The sequence below is a fragment of the Phaseolus vulgaris genome, chromosome 4 (genome assembly GCF_051622355.1).
Source record: "Phaseolus vulgaris cultivar YP4 chromosome 4, ASM5162235v1, whole genome shotgun sequence".
NCBI lineage: Eukaryota > Viridiplantae > Streptophyta > Magnoliopsida > Fabales > Fabaceae > Phaseolus > Phaseolus vulgaris.
The window spans coordinates 48,644,868-48,663,220 of record NC_143501.1 but is presented as its reverse complement, the minus strand read 5'-3'; the positions used below and the strand labels follow the sequence as shown (position 1 = coordinate 48,663,220).

The following is an 18,353-nucleotide window of genomic DNA, read 5'->3' as shown; positions in this document are numbered from 1 at the left end:
ACCGTAAAAAAATTATAGTGTGTCATCCTATATTTTAAAATGTATATTAATGATGATTAAATAGTATAGAAATTAAATAATATAAATATTAATTATGACACATGCTTTAATTAAGATTTAATATTAGAGAGGCTCATCATGTATTATAAATAAATATTTTTATATTATTATTTTACAGATTCACACTATCAATGACTTGGTTTTCGTCATCGGATCGACACTACAAGTCTAATTATGCTTAAGTTAGGTAATACACTCCTAAATATAATCCAAATTCTCTAATTTGATCCAATAAAAAAGATAAACTAAAATAATATAAATAATACACATTTCAAGAATTAGATACGTCATTACACAATACTTAGAATATTGAGTGTCAAATACTAAATCTAACTTGTCTTCTACAAATACAATCCATGTATGAATTTCGTGAAGATCGAGGAAAGGAATGAGTAGAGGAGAGTGAGGAGTTTGCAAGGAGAGGAACAGAAGTGCAAACCAACCGACCGACAAAGGAATCAGAAGAGTAGTTTCAATCGTTCTCTAAGTCCCAATCCCGTTCGAGAACAATTGGTGTCCACCGTGGGGTCAAGAGAATTCATGTGAAGAAGAAAGTAAACGGTATCAACCCGAAGCATGACTAACGAAAGGATGCCCAAAGCGGGTCAGATGACATTGTTGATGTCTTTACACAAAGAGATGGCTAAGACGAAGAGAAGGAACGAGGAGGTCACTCGGAAGAATGGGAATGAGATCCTAGCTCTCCGAAAGGAGAATGAAAAGATGAGAAGGAAGCTCGGGGAGGGGGGATCGTCTTTGGACCGACTAATCTTATCGGCAAGTCCTTCACCACCCCACCAGCCCCAAGACTGTTGAGGAGCCGAAAGACAAAGTTCACACCCAGAAAGTCATTCGAACAAGTCGATCCCTACAATTAATACCCTAGACTCAATCTGCCGACATCCTTTTAGTGATGCCATCAACAATTTCACAACACTATGTCCAAATTTGAAATGTAATTCGCAACCAGCCGACCCCACCATCTTATCCCATCGTACTAGTTGAAATCTGCCAAAAGAAGAAAAAATCCCTAGAAAAGTTCATCAACAAATTTAAAAAGATAACTATAAACCAAACCTAAACCCAAACATAACTATGCACCACATGCTAACAACTTTTCCACCAAACACCCCGTTTGTTAACAATATACATTACAAATATTACATTACATATGAATACTGAATTTTTAATGTCGAATAACTTATGAATTTTCTTCGAATAAAAACTGAAACTCTAACGATTAAAAAAAGTTTAAAAAAAATAAAAATAAAATTCAATCCATAAATTCTTCTTATCCTCTCAAACAAGAACAATAATTTTTTTTTAATAAAATTAAAAATTAACTTTATATTTAATCGGCAAATCTAATAATAAGTGGTAGATGAGAAAATGATTTTGATAATGATTATTGTAAAAGAAAAGAGGTAGAGTTAGGTAAATTTGATGATAAGTTTTTTTTGCAAGGGAAGGGCAGAGCATGTTCCTGGTCTTGTCTTCCTCAAATGAAAAGAGGGGTCCCATTTAGATATGTTATATTGTTCTCTGACATAATGCCCCACCAAAATGTACCATTCTATAAGTACCTCTCTCTCTCAACTTGCTATATCTCTTTCTCCATCTCTTCAATTTACCAATTATTTCTTTTTTTATATTCAATGTTTTATAACTGTTTATAAAATACATTACTTTGTTATTTACATTTTGTGATTTTTAATATTTTTTATCTTTTATTTTACTTTTCATTATATTAAAATATGATTTGGTTAAAGATATTTTTATAAAGAGGAGGTTGGATGAGAAAGACGTTAGGGTACGCAAGCAACGATGGGCAAAAGTTGTACGGCACACTGCTTCGGTGCAGCTCACTGTGGCGGCTTTCACACTTCCCCATGACACCACTCACCATGCATGCTGCCACCTCAGCTCCCTCCTCTTCACACGTGCCTTCTTCTCACTCTCCACTGCCACGTGCCAACCGCTTCTCTCTATAAATATCTCTCAAAATTTAAATTAATTATTCAACCTTTTTTTATTTTTTTATGACGTGGATGCATTGCCAACACTCCTTTAATGCTATTTTTATATTTTTATTAGTAATGAAATTCATACAATTTTTTTGAATGATGTGTTGTGTCCGATATTTGTATTGGACAACTATATTTGTATGCATCGGTAGGACACTAAAAAATTATTTGTTAGATTTCTGATAATTCTAGTACGGTTTAACATAATTTTAGAAAGAAAAAATATATTAATTTTTTAAAAATTCAAATTTTATTGTATAAATTGTTATTATGATTATAAAGATAAAAAACAAATCATTGTGAACCATGAAAAACATTTTTCTATTCTAAATAATAATTTGTAAACATAAATCTTTATTGTCAATTTATATAATTCATAATTATATAATATATAGATTTGTGTCTCCGTATCCTACATTCCATATCCGTCTCTATCATATAAATGTATATGTCAATGTTTGTAATTTTATAATAAAAAAAATTAGTTTATTCACACACTACTGTTATATTCATATATATATATATATATATACATATATATTAATTATTTTTTTTATAATACGGAAAGAGATTAAGAAAAATTAAGAAAAACTTATTACTTTATATTTCACTCGCTTACTTTTTTTTTCGAAAATCAAGTAAATATTCAATATTTAATATTTAATATAATTAACATTATTTCTTCTCAAAACTTATAACTATTTACATAATAATAAATTATGAATCATATTCTTAGACCAAATTAACATACGGACCATAATTAAAAATATTATTTCAAATTTATTTATCGTTTAAATTTATTAGTCTCTTTATTTAAATATATCAATCAGATCGAACCAAGAATCGAAATTTCTAAAATTTGTTTCATTCAGATAATAATGTTAAAATCAACCATTATATTTAAAAATAATACTCAAAACTCCATCATAATTTTAGTTTTAAAAGTTATTTTAATGAATTAAAAAAAATATATTTATATATATATAAATTATCTTTTATCTTGACTAATTTTTTTTTTATCTAATATAGGCAAACACTATTATAAAATTAAATTTATTAAAATCATAAAAATATTTTTTTAAGAAAAAAAAATATTAAAAAACATAATTTTGTTAAGTTTTGCCGACAACTGGTCAGTGTTTCGTGAATGCCGTGTGATTTGTTTGGTATGTCAGCACCGCTTCCTAAAACCCAATCACAACGTTAATGAAATAAGTGAAGAAACGTGATTCTAAGCACTTCTACAAATGAAAAGCTTTTTCACATGCACCTCATTTTCACTTTTCACTATAGACAGATACCATTTCCCTACCAAGACAAAAATACAAAAAAACTCTCTCAAAATCAAATTAAATTCTCTTGCTAAATTTAATTGTTAAGATACTTTTACAAAAATAATATTTAAATTTCATGCATATAAAGTTCAGTTAATAAAGTCAAACTACCAATGTAAATATTAATATTCTCATTCATCATAAGAGTTATTATTTCATATTGATAAAATTATTCGTTAAAATAAGAAAATAATAAAATAAAAATCAATTTTTAGAGATTAAAATAATTAATTGTAATAAAACTAAAAAAAAAATTATTTTTAAATTAACATCTAATTAGCAACAAATATTTTTTCTATCAAATTTAGAAACTAAATAATTGGAAATTAAAACCTTGGTTGCTAATTACATATCAATTTTAAAATTATTTAACAATAATAAAAATTAATTTAATTTTTTTTTTTTTTAATTTTTAAGATATCTAATTTAGTTATTATTATAACTAATTATTTTGATTTCTAAAAACTGGTAGTGATAGTTTTGTTGTTAATATAAATTTGCAATTTTCAATTACTTGTTTAATTGGTTTAAGTAATACAATATATTGTTAATCTAAAGTTGTGATGTTAGGAGTGCATAAATATAGACTCACTCTAAGTAATATTTTTTTATGTACTTCTTTTTTTTGTTGTAGTGTTCTTCTTTCTTCTGTGTGAAATAGTCAAATACAAGTTGGGATTAAGAAAACAATTAAATATATTTTTATCTTTTAACTTTCTAAAAGACTTTTTGAAAAAATTATAAATTTTAAAGCAAATATTCAATTATTAAGTCTAATTACCATGAATTTTAAACCATCTTTCGTTATCTTGACACGTTACATTCTTTCTATTTTATTAGTTAACAAATCACAGTGTAAGTGGCCCTACAAATCATGATTAAGAAGTAATTAATCTGAATTGGACAAATTTAATTATTTATACAACTAAAAGTTTAAAACTATTATAAACAAATAAATAAAACACCTTATAAACACGATATATAAGAAAAACATAATCTTAAACTAGTACACATATTCAGACTAAAACTGATCTGCATCGTTGAGAGTACATGCTTTGGAGATTGAGAAGAAATAAAAAGCTTATTAGAAATTCGTTCTATAAACTTATCAGAAAACTAACAATATTATTTTAATAAATTTGCACTACGAATGTTATCGTGAAAAGTTATTATAAAATAAATTATTATTCTTTTATATCTTGAAATTCTTTTATAAAATAAACACCTTATAAAATAAAAGTTTTGGAGTAGGAAAAATAAAATATAATTTTTTATTCTTTTATATCTTGAAATTACATCAACTATAGAGATTACGAAATTTCATAATATATAAGTATGTGCAAATCTCATCTTATAAGTTGGTTTTATGAGCTTGAATTAAGTTTAAAGTCCATTTTTTAACATGATATCAGAGTCATTTTGAGCTTATCGTAACTTATCAGGGTCAAACACCCCAAACTCAATACCAACACGTATTAATTGTTGAGGGTGGAACACCTTCGCACTCAATACAAACACGATAATTTTATTCTAAACTAACAACTAGCATAATATAAATACAAATTATAATAAATACTAAATAATATAAATTTTAAAATCCAGAAACCACATAAGAACCCACTAATGCAACAATACTTTGAGTGCAACAAACCAAACAAAGTAAGATAAAGGAAAAAGATTTATATACATTGGTGAAGAAGAAAGACAGCTCGAAGATACTTACGGAGGCACGAAAACAAAATTAATGAAGCTGCAGAAGAAGAGATGAACACTAAGTGCAAATGCGAAACACAAATAGAAAAAAGAAAATAAAAAAATGTAAGTGGCGCGCTTCAAAAATTAGGGTAAAAAATGATTTAAGAATGTGACTATTTGTAATAGTCGCATTCATAAATCAAACGCTTCGATTACAAGTGTGGCTATAGGTGAAGCCGCATTCGTAAATCAAGCGCTTTGATTTACAAATGCAAACTGCTTGATTTATGAATGTGACTATTACAAATAGCCGCATTTGTAAATGAATTTAATTTAAAAAATGTCACCGCGTTTTTAAAGACTGTGTCTGTTCGTAAAGTCGTACTTAATAAACTGTAGTTGTTTCTACATTTTGCACTAGTGAGGAATGTTATCTATAAATGTGAAAAGTTATTATAAAATAAATTATTATTTTTTAGTTTTGGAGTAGGAAAAATAAGATATAAATTTTTATTCTTTTATATCTTGATTGAAAATTTAGTGTAATTGTTGGACATCGCACATCGATTAGAGATTAAAAAATTTCATAGCATATAAATGGATGTAAATCTCATCTTATAAGTCGATTTTATGAGATTGAGTTAAACTTAAAGTACACTTCTTACTAAGGTATCAAAATCATAATCATTTTAATAAGCTTATAGTAAAGATTTTTTTGTTAATAAAATGAAAGTTAATATTTATGGATTTATTTGAACATATTTACAAGTTTTTGTTAATAAATTTATTTACAGAAGTGTTAAATTTGAAAATGTGTTAAATGAGAGTTAATATTTATGGATATAATATTACTTTATTTAAAAATAAAATGAATTTATATTAAAATATGATTTGGTAAAAGATATTATAAAGAGGAACTTGGATGAGAAAGACGACGATGGGCAAAAGTTGCATGGCACACCGCTTTTGTTAGTAACATCTGCACTGTGGCGCCTTTTTCACACTCACCATGCATGCTGCCACGTCAGCTTTCACACTATGACACCACTGGCCATACACGTTGCCACCTCAGCTTTCTCCTCTTCTCACTATGACACGACTGGCCATGCATGCATGCATGCTGCCACCTCAGCTCCCGCCTCTTCACCCGTGTCTTTCTCTCATGTCGCAGTGCTGCGTGCCAACCTCTTCTCTCTATAAATAGAGAGAAGAGAATGATGGTTAATGCATGAATGCATACATGGCTTCCTCCAAGTTCTTCACTGTCCTCTTCCTTGTGCTTCTCACCCACGCAAACTCAAGCAACGATATCTACTTCAACTTCCAAAGGTTCAACGAAACCAACCTTATCCTCCAACGCGATGCCTCCGTCTCATCCTCCGGCCAGTTACGACTAACCAATCTTAATGGCAACGGAGAACCCAGGGTGGGCTCTCTGGGCCGCGCCTTCTACTCCGCCCCCATCCAAATCTGGGACAACACCACCGGCACCGTGGCCAGCTTCGCCACCTCCTTCACATTCAATATACAGGTTCCCAACAATGCAGGACCCGCCGATGGACTTGCCTTTGCTCTCGTCCCCGTGGGCTCTCAGCCCAAAGACAAAGGGGGTTTTCTAGGTCTTTTCGACGGCAGCAACAGCAATTTCCATACTGTGGCTGTGGAGTTCGACACCCTCTACAACAAGGACTGGGACCCCACAGAGCGTCATATTGGCATCGACGTGAACTCCATCAGGTCTATCAAAACGACGCGGTGGGATTTTGTGAACGGAGAAAACGCCGAGGTTCTGATCACCTATGACTCCTCCACGAATCTCTTGGTGGCTTCTCTGGTTTACCCTTCTCAGAAAACGAGCTTCATCGTCTCTGACACAGTGGACCTGAAGAGCGTTCTTCCCGAGTGGGTGAGCGTTGGGTTCTCTGCCACAACTGGGATTAATAAAGGGAACGTTGAAACGAACGACGTCCTCTCTTGGTCTTTTGCTTCCAAGCTCTCCGATGGCACCACATCTGAAGGTTTGAATCTCGCCAACTTGGTCCTCAACAAAATCCTCTAGACTCCAAACTCCACCTTCCCTGTGACACTAAAACACTGCTTTCACTCAGTGTTCTTTCCTGCTAATAATGTTTCTCTGTCACAGAAAATAAAATAAATAAAATGGGAGCTCATATATTATTATACTATTAAAAGGAGCTGTCAAATGTTTGTGTTTTACTCCAAACTTTGACTGTTAAAGAAAAGTTTTCCAAAATAGAGTTTACACGTGTTATTAGTACATAATGTAATTTTTAAAAAGTTTATAGTAATGAAAAGGATTATTCTAAGTTAAAGTATAACATAGATTAAAGTATAACATAGAAAAAAAAAGGTGTAACTACATTAAACCTTAGTAAATATTACTTAAATTTACTCTCTTCTTTTTGCAGTTATTAAATCACTAAAGAAATCAATATAAACTAACTTACTCTCTCATCTAATTTTTATTTAAATTTCTTTATTTTTATTTTTAACATTATTTAATATTTTTCTCGTATTTTTTTTTTATTTTTTAACTTTATCTATTGTCGATAAAAAAAAATTGTAACTCTATCCATTTCAAATCGATTTAAGTTTATCACCACCACTCTAAAAATAAATTTACATGGTTTTACCGCACTTGTAAATCAAAGCGCTTGAGTTACGAGTGTGGCTAATAGTCGCATTCGTAAATCATTTTTACCTTAGTTTCAGAAGCGTGTCACTTACTCTTTCTTATTTTCTTTCTTCTTTTTTTTCTTCTCTATACGTGGAAGCGTGTCACTCACTCTTTCTTATTTTCTTTCGTGGAAGCGTGTCACTCACTCTTTCTTATTTTCTTTTTTCTCTATACGTGGGTTTTTCTTTGGTTTCTGGTGTGTTCCGTCGCTGTTTCTGTGTTCACCACCGCGTCAGCTGCCTTCGCCGTGTCACTCTTGGCCAACATTGCCTTAACACACAACGTTGGTGATATTTTCTATTTTTTTTAATTTTATTTAATGTTATGATTTTTTTTATATATTATAGTTTGTATTTTTAAAATTTATATTATTTAGTGTTTATTATAATTTGTATTTATATTATGATAGTTGTTAGTTTTGAATAGAATTATCGTGTTTGTATTGAGTCCGAGGGTGTTCCACCCTCGACAATTGATACGTGTTGGTATTGAGTCCGAGAGTGTTCGACCCTTGACAAACGCGTGAGATAGAACATTGATTAAAAAACACCTGATTGACTATTTCGGAATATAATGGATCAAAATTGGATAAATTTTCTTCGCATAAGTGATGAGTACGAAAGAGGAGTAGAAGAATTTATACAATTTGCACAACATAACACGATTAATAGTGGTCATGATGGAGCAAAGATCAGATGTTTGTGCGTTAATTGTTTAAATTGAAGAATACTGGATGTTATGATAATGAGGGAGCACCTGCTATGTGATGAGTTTCTTAAATCTTATATAACTTGGACATGACATGGTGAATTGTTAAATTTATCACATGTTTCCGTAACTAAAGAATATGTGGGGTCCACCATGGATGATGAAGTACATGATGATGTAGATGACAATCGATTGAAGGACATGATTCATGATGTGGGAGCTCAGTCTTTTGCAGAAGTGCATAAATATGGAAGTATTTCAAGCGATGCAAAGACTCCATTGTATCCTGGAGCAACTAATTTCACACGATTGTCGACGATGTTAATATTGATGAATTTGAAGGCAATAAATGGATGGACTGATAAAAACTTCACAGAATTGCTTCAGTTGTTGAAGGATATGCTTCCAGAAGGAAATACTCTACCAAATCGTAATTATGATGCCAAAAAGATTCTTTGTTCAATGGGTATGGAGTATAAAAAGATACATGCATGTCCTAATGATTGTATATTATAGTGTTAAGGGTCATAAAGCATGTCCAATATGCGAAGAATACACTGCTTCTCAACAATTGAAACATGGAAGGAATACAGTATATCTTTGGCATCAGAGGTTTCTTAAAAGTCATCATCTTTACCGGAGGTTCAAAAAAGCCTTTAATGGACACCAAGAGACTAGTGGTGATGGAAGAGGCCTAAGCACAAGCCCACATGTAAGCTCACCAAAGGGTAGATTTAAGCCAACCCCTAGAGTTATGGCCAAGAGGATCCAAGAAGACGTTTTTTTACATGTTCAAATGCCATAAACTCTAGTGTAGAGTAGACTTTAATTTCTTGTCAAAATTAGATTAGAAATTTTATTTGTAATTTTTCCTTAAATGAAATTTGGCACCTAAAAACCAACCTTGGTTAAATTATGATTTCTAAAACACCCAATTTTAACCAAGGTCGGCTATGTTTAACCAAGGCACATTTTCCACATATTCCATATTTAACATGTGCTAAACGTTTTCCATCACATGTTAAATATGCTTCATGTGCTCCATATGCTAAGTGTAAAATAGGCGCCAATTTCAAATTCTTTTTCATTTGAATTTCCCTCCAATTCTCTTGTCAAATCCAGCCCTCACTTGCTATATAATGAGGTTCTTGGGTCATGTAAATTCAAGATTAATATACTTAGTGAATTGCTGCCAAATTGTGGCAATTTCACTTTTTGCCCTAAACCTCTTAGGTTAGGCTTTTAATCTTCACAAATTTCCCCTTTCCAAGTAGAGTTGGCCTGACCACTCTCAATCCCTACCTCTCATGCACCTTCAAGGTCACCACCACTCTTAGGAGGACCTTGCTTCGTCTTCAATCCATGATGCTTCCGCCATTCACCAACAAAATCTGAAAACTATGAAGGCACATCTCCATCAAGTGGTCCACCAATTGCATTAACTGGTGTTGAGGTTTATAAAAAAGGTAAATAACATAGATCACACCTTCAGTAAGTAAAAAAAAAAAAGTCATTTGTGAAAAATATTTGGAAGAAAAAATCAATCTTCTTTGATCTTCTGTATTGGTCGAGTTTAAAAATCAATGTTGAGAAGAATGTGTGATAGATTAATTGGTACACTTCTTAACATTATCTGCATAATGGCGTTGTGCCCTGTGGCAGGTTTCACGGTTTATTGACCATGATGGGGTTATTTTTTTTTTTACCAAAATGGTGCCCGTTTAAAAAAAATTATAAATTTAGGCAAGTCGTGCCTAATTGGGACGACTTCATATGCAGAAGTCGTACCAGTTAGGCACGACTTATGCCATGTTATACTAAAGTCGTGCCAACTTGGCACGACTTCTGCCCTATCATACTGAAGTCGTGCCAACTTGGCACGACTTCTGCCCCGTCATACTGAAGTCGTACCAACTTGACACGACTTTTGCCTTGTCATACAAAAGTCGTGCCAAGTTGACACGACTTCTGCCACGTCATAATTTTTATTTTTTAATTTTATTGTTTATATATTGGGTAGTAAGTTATGTAATTTTAAAAATTAATTTTATATATAATTTTTTAAGAGTGTTAGTTTTAAAGAACAAAAAATTGGATAATTGTGTATGGATTATGTTAAAGAACAAATATTTTTACAGATTCTTAAAATATTAAATATTAAATAAAATTAGACACATTTTTTTATTATCATATATAAAATTATATATAATAATGATTGATAGAAATTAAGTAATACGAAAAAATATTTTTATAGATTCTTAAAACATTAACCATATATAAAATTATATATAATAATGATGGATAGAAATTAAGTAATACGAAAAAACATCTCAGACCTTTGTATTGTAGCGTGTTGCCGCCTGAAGCTTGCACGCCGCCTCTCGAATTTTGCTCTTGTCATGAAGTTTGCTGACCAAGTCCAGGCTAACCGATAGACTCTCTTCATTCAGGGTCAGGTCAAACAACTGTCATCGGATGGTAGGCTCACCTACCTCGACCGGTATCATTGCTTCCGTGCCATACGTCAGGTTGTACGATGTTTCTTGCATGGTTGTCCGGGGGTGCAGTGGTATGCCCACAAGACTTCTAACATTTCTTCAGTCCATCGGCCTTTTAACCTGCTGAGCCGCTTCTTGAGTTCATTTACACATTATTGGTAGCCTAGGCCTGTTTGTTCCTCTGGGGTGTTCGATCGAGACTGTTATGGATTTGATTATGAGGTCATCGTAAAAAGACTGCAGCCTTCGGTCGATGAATTGCCAACCGTTATCGTTTATTATTGTGTGCGACACACAATACTTGGCGAAAATGGACGCAAGTGACTCGGCCTAGATCCAGAAGTAGTCACACCCCTTTGTTAGTACAATATGCACTGTGGCGGGTTTCACAGTCAGCATGCAGCATGCATGCTGCCACCTCAGCTCGCTCCTCTTCACACGTATCTTCCTCTCACTTTCCACTGCAGCTTTGACGCCATGACACCACTGGCCATGCATGCATGCATGCACGCTGCCACCTCAGCTTTCTCCTCTTTTCACTATGACACGACTGGCCATGCATGCATGCATGCGGCCACCTCAGCTCCCTCCTCTTCACCCGTGTTTTCCAATGCTACGTGCCAACCGCTTCTCTCTATAAATATCTCTTTAAATTTAAACTAATTATTTCATATTTTTTCAATGTATTTGATGACGTGTATGCATTGCCATCGTTGCTTAATTGTTATTTCTATATTCTTATTACTCCCTCAAATAATATTATAAAAGAAAAAAGAATCCATAAAGTAGAGAGAGAGAGTGCAGTTGTTGTTGTATAAATAGAGAAGAGAGTGATGGTTAATGCATGAATGCATACATGGCTTCCTCCAACTTACTCTCCCTAGCCCTCTTCCTTGTGCTTCTCACCCACGCAAACTCAGCCAGCCAAACCTCCTTCAGCTTCCAAAGGTTCAACGAAACCAACCTTATCCTCCAACGCGATGCCACCGTCTCATCCAAAGGCCAGTTACGACTAACCAATGTTAATGACAACGGAGAACCCACGTTGAGCTCTCTGGGCCGTGCCTTCTACTCCGCCCCCATCCAAATCTGGGACAACACCACCGGCGCCGTGGCCAGCTTCGCCACCTCCTTCACATTCAATATCGACGTTCCCAACAATTCAGGACCCGCCGATGGCCTTGCCTTTGTTCTCCTCCCCGTGGGCTCTCAGCCCAAAGACAAAGGCGGTCTTCTAGGTCTGTTCAACAACTACAAATACGACAGCAATGCCCATACTGTGGCTGTGGAGTTCGACACCCTCTACAACGTTCACTGGGACCCCAAACCGCGTCATATTGGCATCGACGTGAACTCCATCAAGTCTATCAAAACGACGACGTGGGATTTTGTCAAAGGAGAAAACGCGGAGGTTCTGATCACCTATGACTCCTCCACGAAGCTCTTGGTGGCTTCTCTGGTTTACCCTTCTCTGAAAACAAGCTTCATCGTCTCTGACACAGTGGACCTGAAGAGCGTTCTTCCCGAGTGGGTGATCGTTGGGTTCACTGCCACCACTGGGATTACTAAAGGGAACGTTGAAACGAACGACATCCTCTCTTGGTCTTTTGCTTCCAAGCTCTCCGATGGCACCACATCTGAAGCTTTGAATCTTGCCAACTTCGCCCTCAACCAAATCCTCTAGACTCAATCTCCACCTTCCCTGTGACACTAAATCACTGCTTACACTCAGTGTTCTTTCCTGCTAATAATGTTTCTCTTTGTCTGTCACAGAAAATAAAATAAAATAGGGTGATGATAGCTTACACTCAGTGTTCTTTGCTCTACTTCCTTAATTCCTTAATGAAAATATAATAAAAAATAATAATTAAAATATTAATATTTATTGGGTTAAAGGTAAATACGAGTGTTAAAAAATCATTTTTAAATAAAATAAATAAAATGGAAGTTCATATATTATTATATTATTAAAAGGAGCTGTCAAATGTTTGTTTTTTACTCCAAACTTTGGACTGTTAAAGAAAAGTTTTCCAAAATAATACCATCATGGAGTTTACTCTATTATACTCTTTTTGTATTTTTTATCATGTTGTTATCGCCATCGCCCCACATTTGTCTGGATATTTCGATGGGTTAGTATAAATCTCAATAACTTGTATATCTGAACGCGCACACTTTTTGGGTTAAGCGGCATGTTCATTCACCTAAGATATTCAAAGATTTCTTCCAAGTATCTGATGCGTTGATCACATGATTCTGATTTTACGACTATGTACTTTGCTTTAACATTTTTTTTTAGGCCAAACAATGTTCCCAAATAATTTCATAGTAACGCTACTTATAGTCACTCTTCTTTGCTGCTAATAATGTTCATCTGTCACACAAACTATAATAAATAAAATGGGAGTTCATTTAATAGGTCTTTCAGCTAATTTATGGCACCTTCGTTCTACAAAACGTGATGGCACCATGGATGTTCTACAAGTAAATGTTTACGTGATGTGAATATTGTAAGCAAATTTCGATCAGAAGTTTTGCAAACACATTTGTATATATTGAATAACACAAATGAAGTTATATCTTACATAGAAGCTCATAAACTCATTGTGAAGGCAAATAACCTAAGACAAGAAGAGAAATGGGTCTTGATGGAACATAATAGAACTTTCATGCCTTGGTTTAAAGACGAGGTGTTAAAGTATTCAACAACATCAAAGACCTTGACCTAGTTGACTGGATTGAAGCTTGATGTTATTTCTTGTAAAGCATACGAAGGAAATAATTGTATATTTTACTCGAAGTCTATGGATGAAAAGAGTATAGTTCAAAATTCTGATTTTACTCTTGAAGCCGAGTCAATGCAATTTTCGACTTCGAAAGTCGGGTGCACCAAGTTTTGAGCAATCAGGGGTTATCATCGAAAAAATTGCAAGTTATTTTTTAGCCTTTTTTCATTTATTTTAAAGCATTCACTATATTAAAAACTGCTATGATTTTTGTCTCTTGTAGGATTCCTTGGAATCCCAAGGTAATTTTGTTCCTTAAGGTCGTCTTGGTTGAAGCAATTGGACGACCTAAGCATTGTGGTCGTGTTCGTGCAACTAGACAAGGGGTTGGAATAAACTATCAGTAAAAAATTTCTCGTATACACACATGCTAGACCTTCAACCGCAATTAGAAACAAAAATGGTGTTAACGGATCTCCTTGACACAACCCCCTCAATGGAATGAACTCCTTAGATGAATAGAAGAGGAGAATAGTCGGGAGAGCAAGGAACGCCATGTTGATACAAACAATTACAACAAGAGTTTGAAGCGGAAAAAAATTCTCTATTATAACTTTATTGAAATAATATATAAATATTATTATAAATTTTACTATATATAAAAAGATTAAAAACTCTAATTTTAAATATAATAGTAAGAATAAATTATTCTTTAAATAAAAAACCAAATAAAAGTTAATATTTATGGATTTATTTGAACATATTCACAGTTTTTTTTTTAAAAAAATTATTTACAGAAGTGTTAAATTTGAGTTCTTTATTTTTTTTTAAATTTCAATTTTTTCTAAATTTTCAATTCAAAATAAATAATAATTAAATTTATTATATTTTAATATTATAAAATATAAAATTAGAAAATGATACCCATTCTATATTGTTATATATATACTATTACTTTATTTAAAACTAAAATGAATTTAAAATAATTTATTTTAAAATATGATTTGGTAAAAGATATTATAAAGAGGAACTTGGATGAGAAAGACGACGATGGACAAAAGTTGTACCATCTGCACTGTGGCGGCGGCTTCGACACTCGCCATGCACGCTGCCACCTCAGCTCCCTCTTCACACCTACCTTCCTCGCACTTTCCACTGCGGCTTTCACACTATGACACCGCTGCCCATGCATGCATGCACGCTGCCACCTCAGCTTTCTCCTCTTCCCACTAAGACACCACTGCCCATGCATGCATGCATGCAGCCACCTCAGCTCCTTGCTCTTCACATGTGTCTTCCTTTCACTTCTCAATGCTATGTGTTTCTCTCCATAAATCTCTCTCTAAATTTAAATTAATTATTTCATATTTTTTTCATTGTTTTTGATGACGTGGATGCATTGCCATCGTTGCTTAATTTTTTTTTATATTCTTATTTCTCCCTCAAATAATATAATAAAAGAAAAAAAAATGCATAAAGTAGAGAGTTTTTGCATTTGTTGTTGTATAAATAGAGAAGAGAGTGATGGTTAATGCATGAATGCATGATCATGGCTTCCTCCAAGTTACTCTCCCTAGCCCTCTTCCTTGCGCTTCTCAGCCACGCAAACTCAGCCACCGAAACCTCCTTCATCATCGATGCGTTCAACAAAACCAACCTTATCCTTCAAGGCGATGCCACCGTCTCATCCAACGGCAACTTACAACTATCCTATAATTCATACGACTCTATGAGCAGAGCCTTCTACTCCGCCCCCATCCAAATCAGGGACAGCACCACCGGCAACGTCGCCAGCTTCGACACCAACTTCACAATGAATATCCGCACTCACCGCCAAGCAAATTCCGCCGTTGGCCTTGACTTTGTTCTCGTCCCCGTCCAGCCCGAATCCAAAGGCGATACTGTGACTGTGGAGTTCGACACCTTCCTCAGCCGTATTAGCATCGACGTGAACAACAACGATATCAAAAGCGTGCCTTGGGATGTACACGACTACGACGGACAAAACGCCGAGGTTCGGATCACCTATAACTCCTCCACGAAGGTCTTCTCGGTTTCTCTGTCAAACCCTTCTACGGGAAAGAGCAACAACGTCTCTACCACAGTGGAGCTGGAGAAAGAAGTTTACGACTGGGTGAGCGTTGGGTTCTCTGCCACCTCAGGGGCTTATCAATGGAGCTATGAAACGCACGACGTCCTCTCTTGGTCTTTTTCTTCCAAGTTCATCAATCTTAAGGACCAAAAATCTGAACGTTCCAACATCGTCCTCAACAAGATCCTCTAGACTCCAAAAACCACCTTCACTGTGACAGTCTCATTCTTCTTTTTCCTGCTAATAATGTTCATCTGTCACACAAACTAAAATAAATAAAATGGAAGCTCATATATTTACACAATCTACACTGCTTATTATTCACCATGCGTCTTATTAGTGCATAATTTGAAAAATATGTAATTTTTAAAAAGTTTATAATAATGGAAAGGATTATTATAAGTTAAAGTATAACATAGAAAAAAAAAGGTAACATTGGTGTAATTACATTAAACCTTAGGAAATATAAACTAACTTACTCTCACATCTAATTTTTATTTAAATTTCTTTACACTTCTCTTCCATTTCTATTTCTATGACATTATTTAACATTTTTCATGTATTTTTTTTTCTTGCTTTCTAACTCTATTAATTTCAAATCGATATATGTTTATCACCACCACTCTAAAAAAAACTTTATAATTACTGATACAAAAAAGTTAAATCACGACGGTCATTTTAGTATTAAAATAACGGTTCTTCTATCGTTGTCTCTCTAAAAAAAACTTTATAATTACTGATACAAAAAAGTTAAATCACGACGGTCATTTTAGTATTAAAATAATGGTTCTTCTATCGTTGTCTTTCAACATGTAGTCTATTATCTTTAAGCAAAGACAACGGCTATATAACGTTGTGTTATATTCAGTCTAAAACCGCGGTTATGGTAAAAGTCGTCGTTTTAGATCTTTTTGAAAGATATAAAACGACAATTATGGTAAAAAGTCGTCATTTTATACCCTCTTGAAAGATATAAAACTACAGTTATGGTAAAAGCCGCCATTTTAAATGAGAATTTTTTTTTAGTTCATTCTGTTTAATGATAATCCCATCTAAATTGACTTGTACAATTAAAACCCAGCCAACCAAGATACATATATTTAGATGATCAAATTATATACATAGATAAAAATGTATTACTCATGAGCATATATTTATTCACACTCAATAACTTTAATTATGGATTATTGGACTATAATAATAAATAAATTCATAGTTTATAATTGGGTTTATTTGGGTCTTAACTATTATTATTGGTAATTTTGTGTTTTTAGAGTAAATTATCCGGAAGAAGCATCTACCTTTGTGAATGGGCCAAATATATAAAAGTCCAAATTTTTTATTGAACCAAAACAAGAAACAAATTCCGAGAAGAAAGAGAAAATAAAATCTACAATATCTTAGAAACAGAATTGGAAGCAAATTTTCTGCAAAATATAAGAAATCTGGAAACTTGGAAATTGTTAACAAAATATAAACTATAATATTTTCCCAAGATCCTTGGAACAGAAAAGCCTATAAAAGGACACAAGGAGAAAAGAGAGAGCTTCATAGGATTTTCTTAGTTTCTTTTTCTTCTTTGTAATTCTTTTGTTTTGCCTCCGCATGGAAGGCTAAACCTTTTTGGTTGATTCTTTTGGAATTCCCCATTGAGTTATGAGGTTTTGTTCAATAAAAGTTTCGATTTTTAATCCTCTATACCAGTTGTTTTAATAGTCTAATCTCCTGGAAAACTAATTTTTTGAGAGGTTGTACTTGAACGCATGATTGAGAATCTTCCTTATCTTAAACTTTGATTTCTTAGTTAGTTTGCATTGTTCTAATTAATTTCTTGGGCACATGATTCAAGAGAGGGGAGGTAAGCATTCCCATGAAGTATACGCATGGAACAAAGTGGGTACTAATTAAACCAGTAGATTGAGTTTTTAATTATAGATTCTTTACTAGATTGAGGTTTGTGGAGTTAGTAAGGTATTAATTGTTTTGGATTGATGAGAAGTTAGTTTTGGTAAGTAACCTCAATCATATATGAGTTTTCTTATCTTTTTGTCTTCTCTTCTTCTTTACTTGTATGAATGATTTAGAGGAAATGTTTGCTCATATAAATGATGTTTTGAGAACTTCTCTAGATTCATTAGAGTCTTAGAAAAATTTATCAAGTATTGGTTATTATGAGAGCATACTTCAATCTAGACAAGGGGAGTTACTATGTCATTTTTTTACAATATGATAGTTGTTAGTTGTATGTAATATATGGGGGTTGATAGTATGTAAAATATATGCATGTTAGAAGAGTTGTTGTGATGATACATTGTTGGATATAAGTCTTAAAATAACTCTTTGATGAACATGGGAAAGTAAGAATCCACATACAATTTGGAAATCTTTGAGAAATCCTTTGTTTGAGCCCTTTGGGGTTGCTTTACGATCACTTGACACTCAAGAGAGACCTAAGTTATGTAATCATTACACTTATTGTCTTATATCACTTAGGAAATGTGTTGGTTATCCAAGTGAC

The 18,353-nt window shown here is 33.3% G+C and overlaps 3 protein-coding genes across 3 annotated transcripts; all 3 read left to right on the top strand.

Annotated features, from left to right (window-relative positions):
- The first annotated feature begins 6,314 nt into the window (after positions 1-6,314).
- On the top strand, positions 6,315-7,305 carry LOC137838032 (leucoagglutinating phytohemagglutinin). Its single transcript, XM_068647242.2, has one exon. It carries the CDS (start codon positions 6,342-6,344, stop codon positions 7,170-7,172), a length of 831 nt encoding a protein of 276 aa, XP_068503343.1. The 5' UTR covers positions 6,315-6,341; the 3' UTR covers positions 7,173-7,305.
- A 4,526-nt stretch (positions 7,306-11,831) lies between these two features.
- Positions 11,832-12,806, top strand: LOC137838031 (erythroagglutinating phytohemagglutinin). Its single transcript, XM_068647241.2, has one exon. It carries the CDS (start codon positions 11,862-11,864, stop codon positions 12,699-12,701), a length of 840 nt encoding a protein of 279 aa, XP_068503342.2. The 5' UTR covers positions 11,832-11,861; the 3' UTR covers positions 12,702-12,806.
- Positions 12,807-15,277: 2,471 nt separating this feature from the next.
- Positions 15,278-16,139, top strand: LOC137838030 (alpha-amylase inhibitor 1). Its single transcript, XM_068647240.2, has one exon. The coding sequence runs from the start codon at positions 15,287-15,289 to the stop codon at positions 16,025-16,027; it is 741 nt and encodes a 246-aa protein (XP_068503341.2). The 5' UTR covers positions 15,278-15,286; the 3' UTR covers positions 16,028-16,139.
- The last annotated feature ends 2,214 nt before the right edge of the window (positions 16,140-18,353 follow it).

Coding starts and splice junctions, on each gene's coding strand:
- LOC137838032 (XM_068647242.2), top strand. CDS start 6,342: ATGAATGCATACATGGCTTCCTCCAAGTTCTTCACTGTCCTCTTCCTT.
- LOC137838031 (XM_068647241.2), top strand. CDS start 11,862: ATGAATGCATACATGGCTTCCTCCAACTTACTCTCCCTAGCCCTCTTC.
- LOC137838030 (XM_068647240.2), top strand. CDS start 15,287: ATGATCATGGCTTCCTCCAAGTTACTCTCCCTAGCCCTCTTCCTTGCG.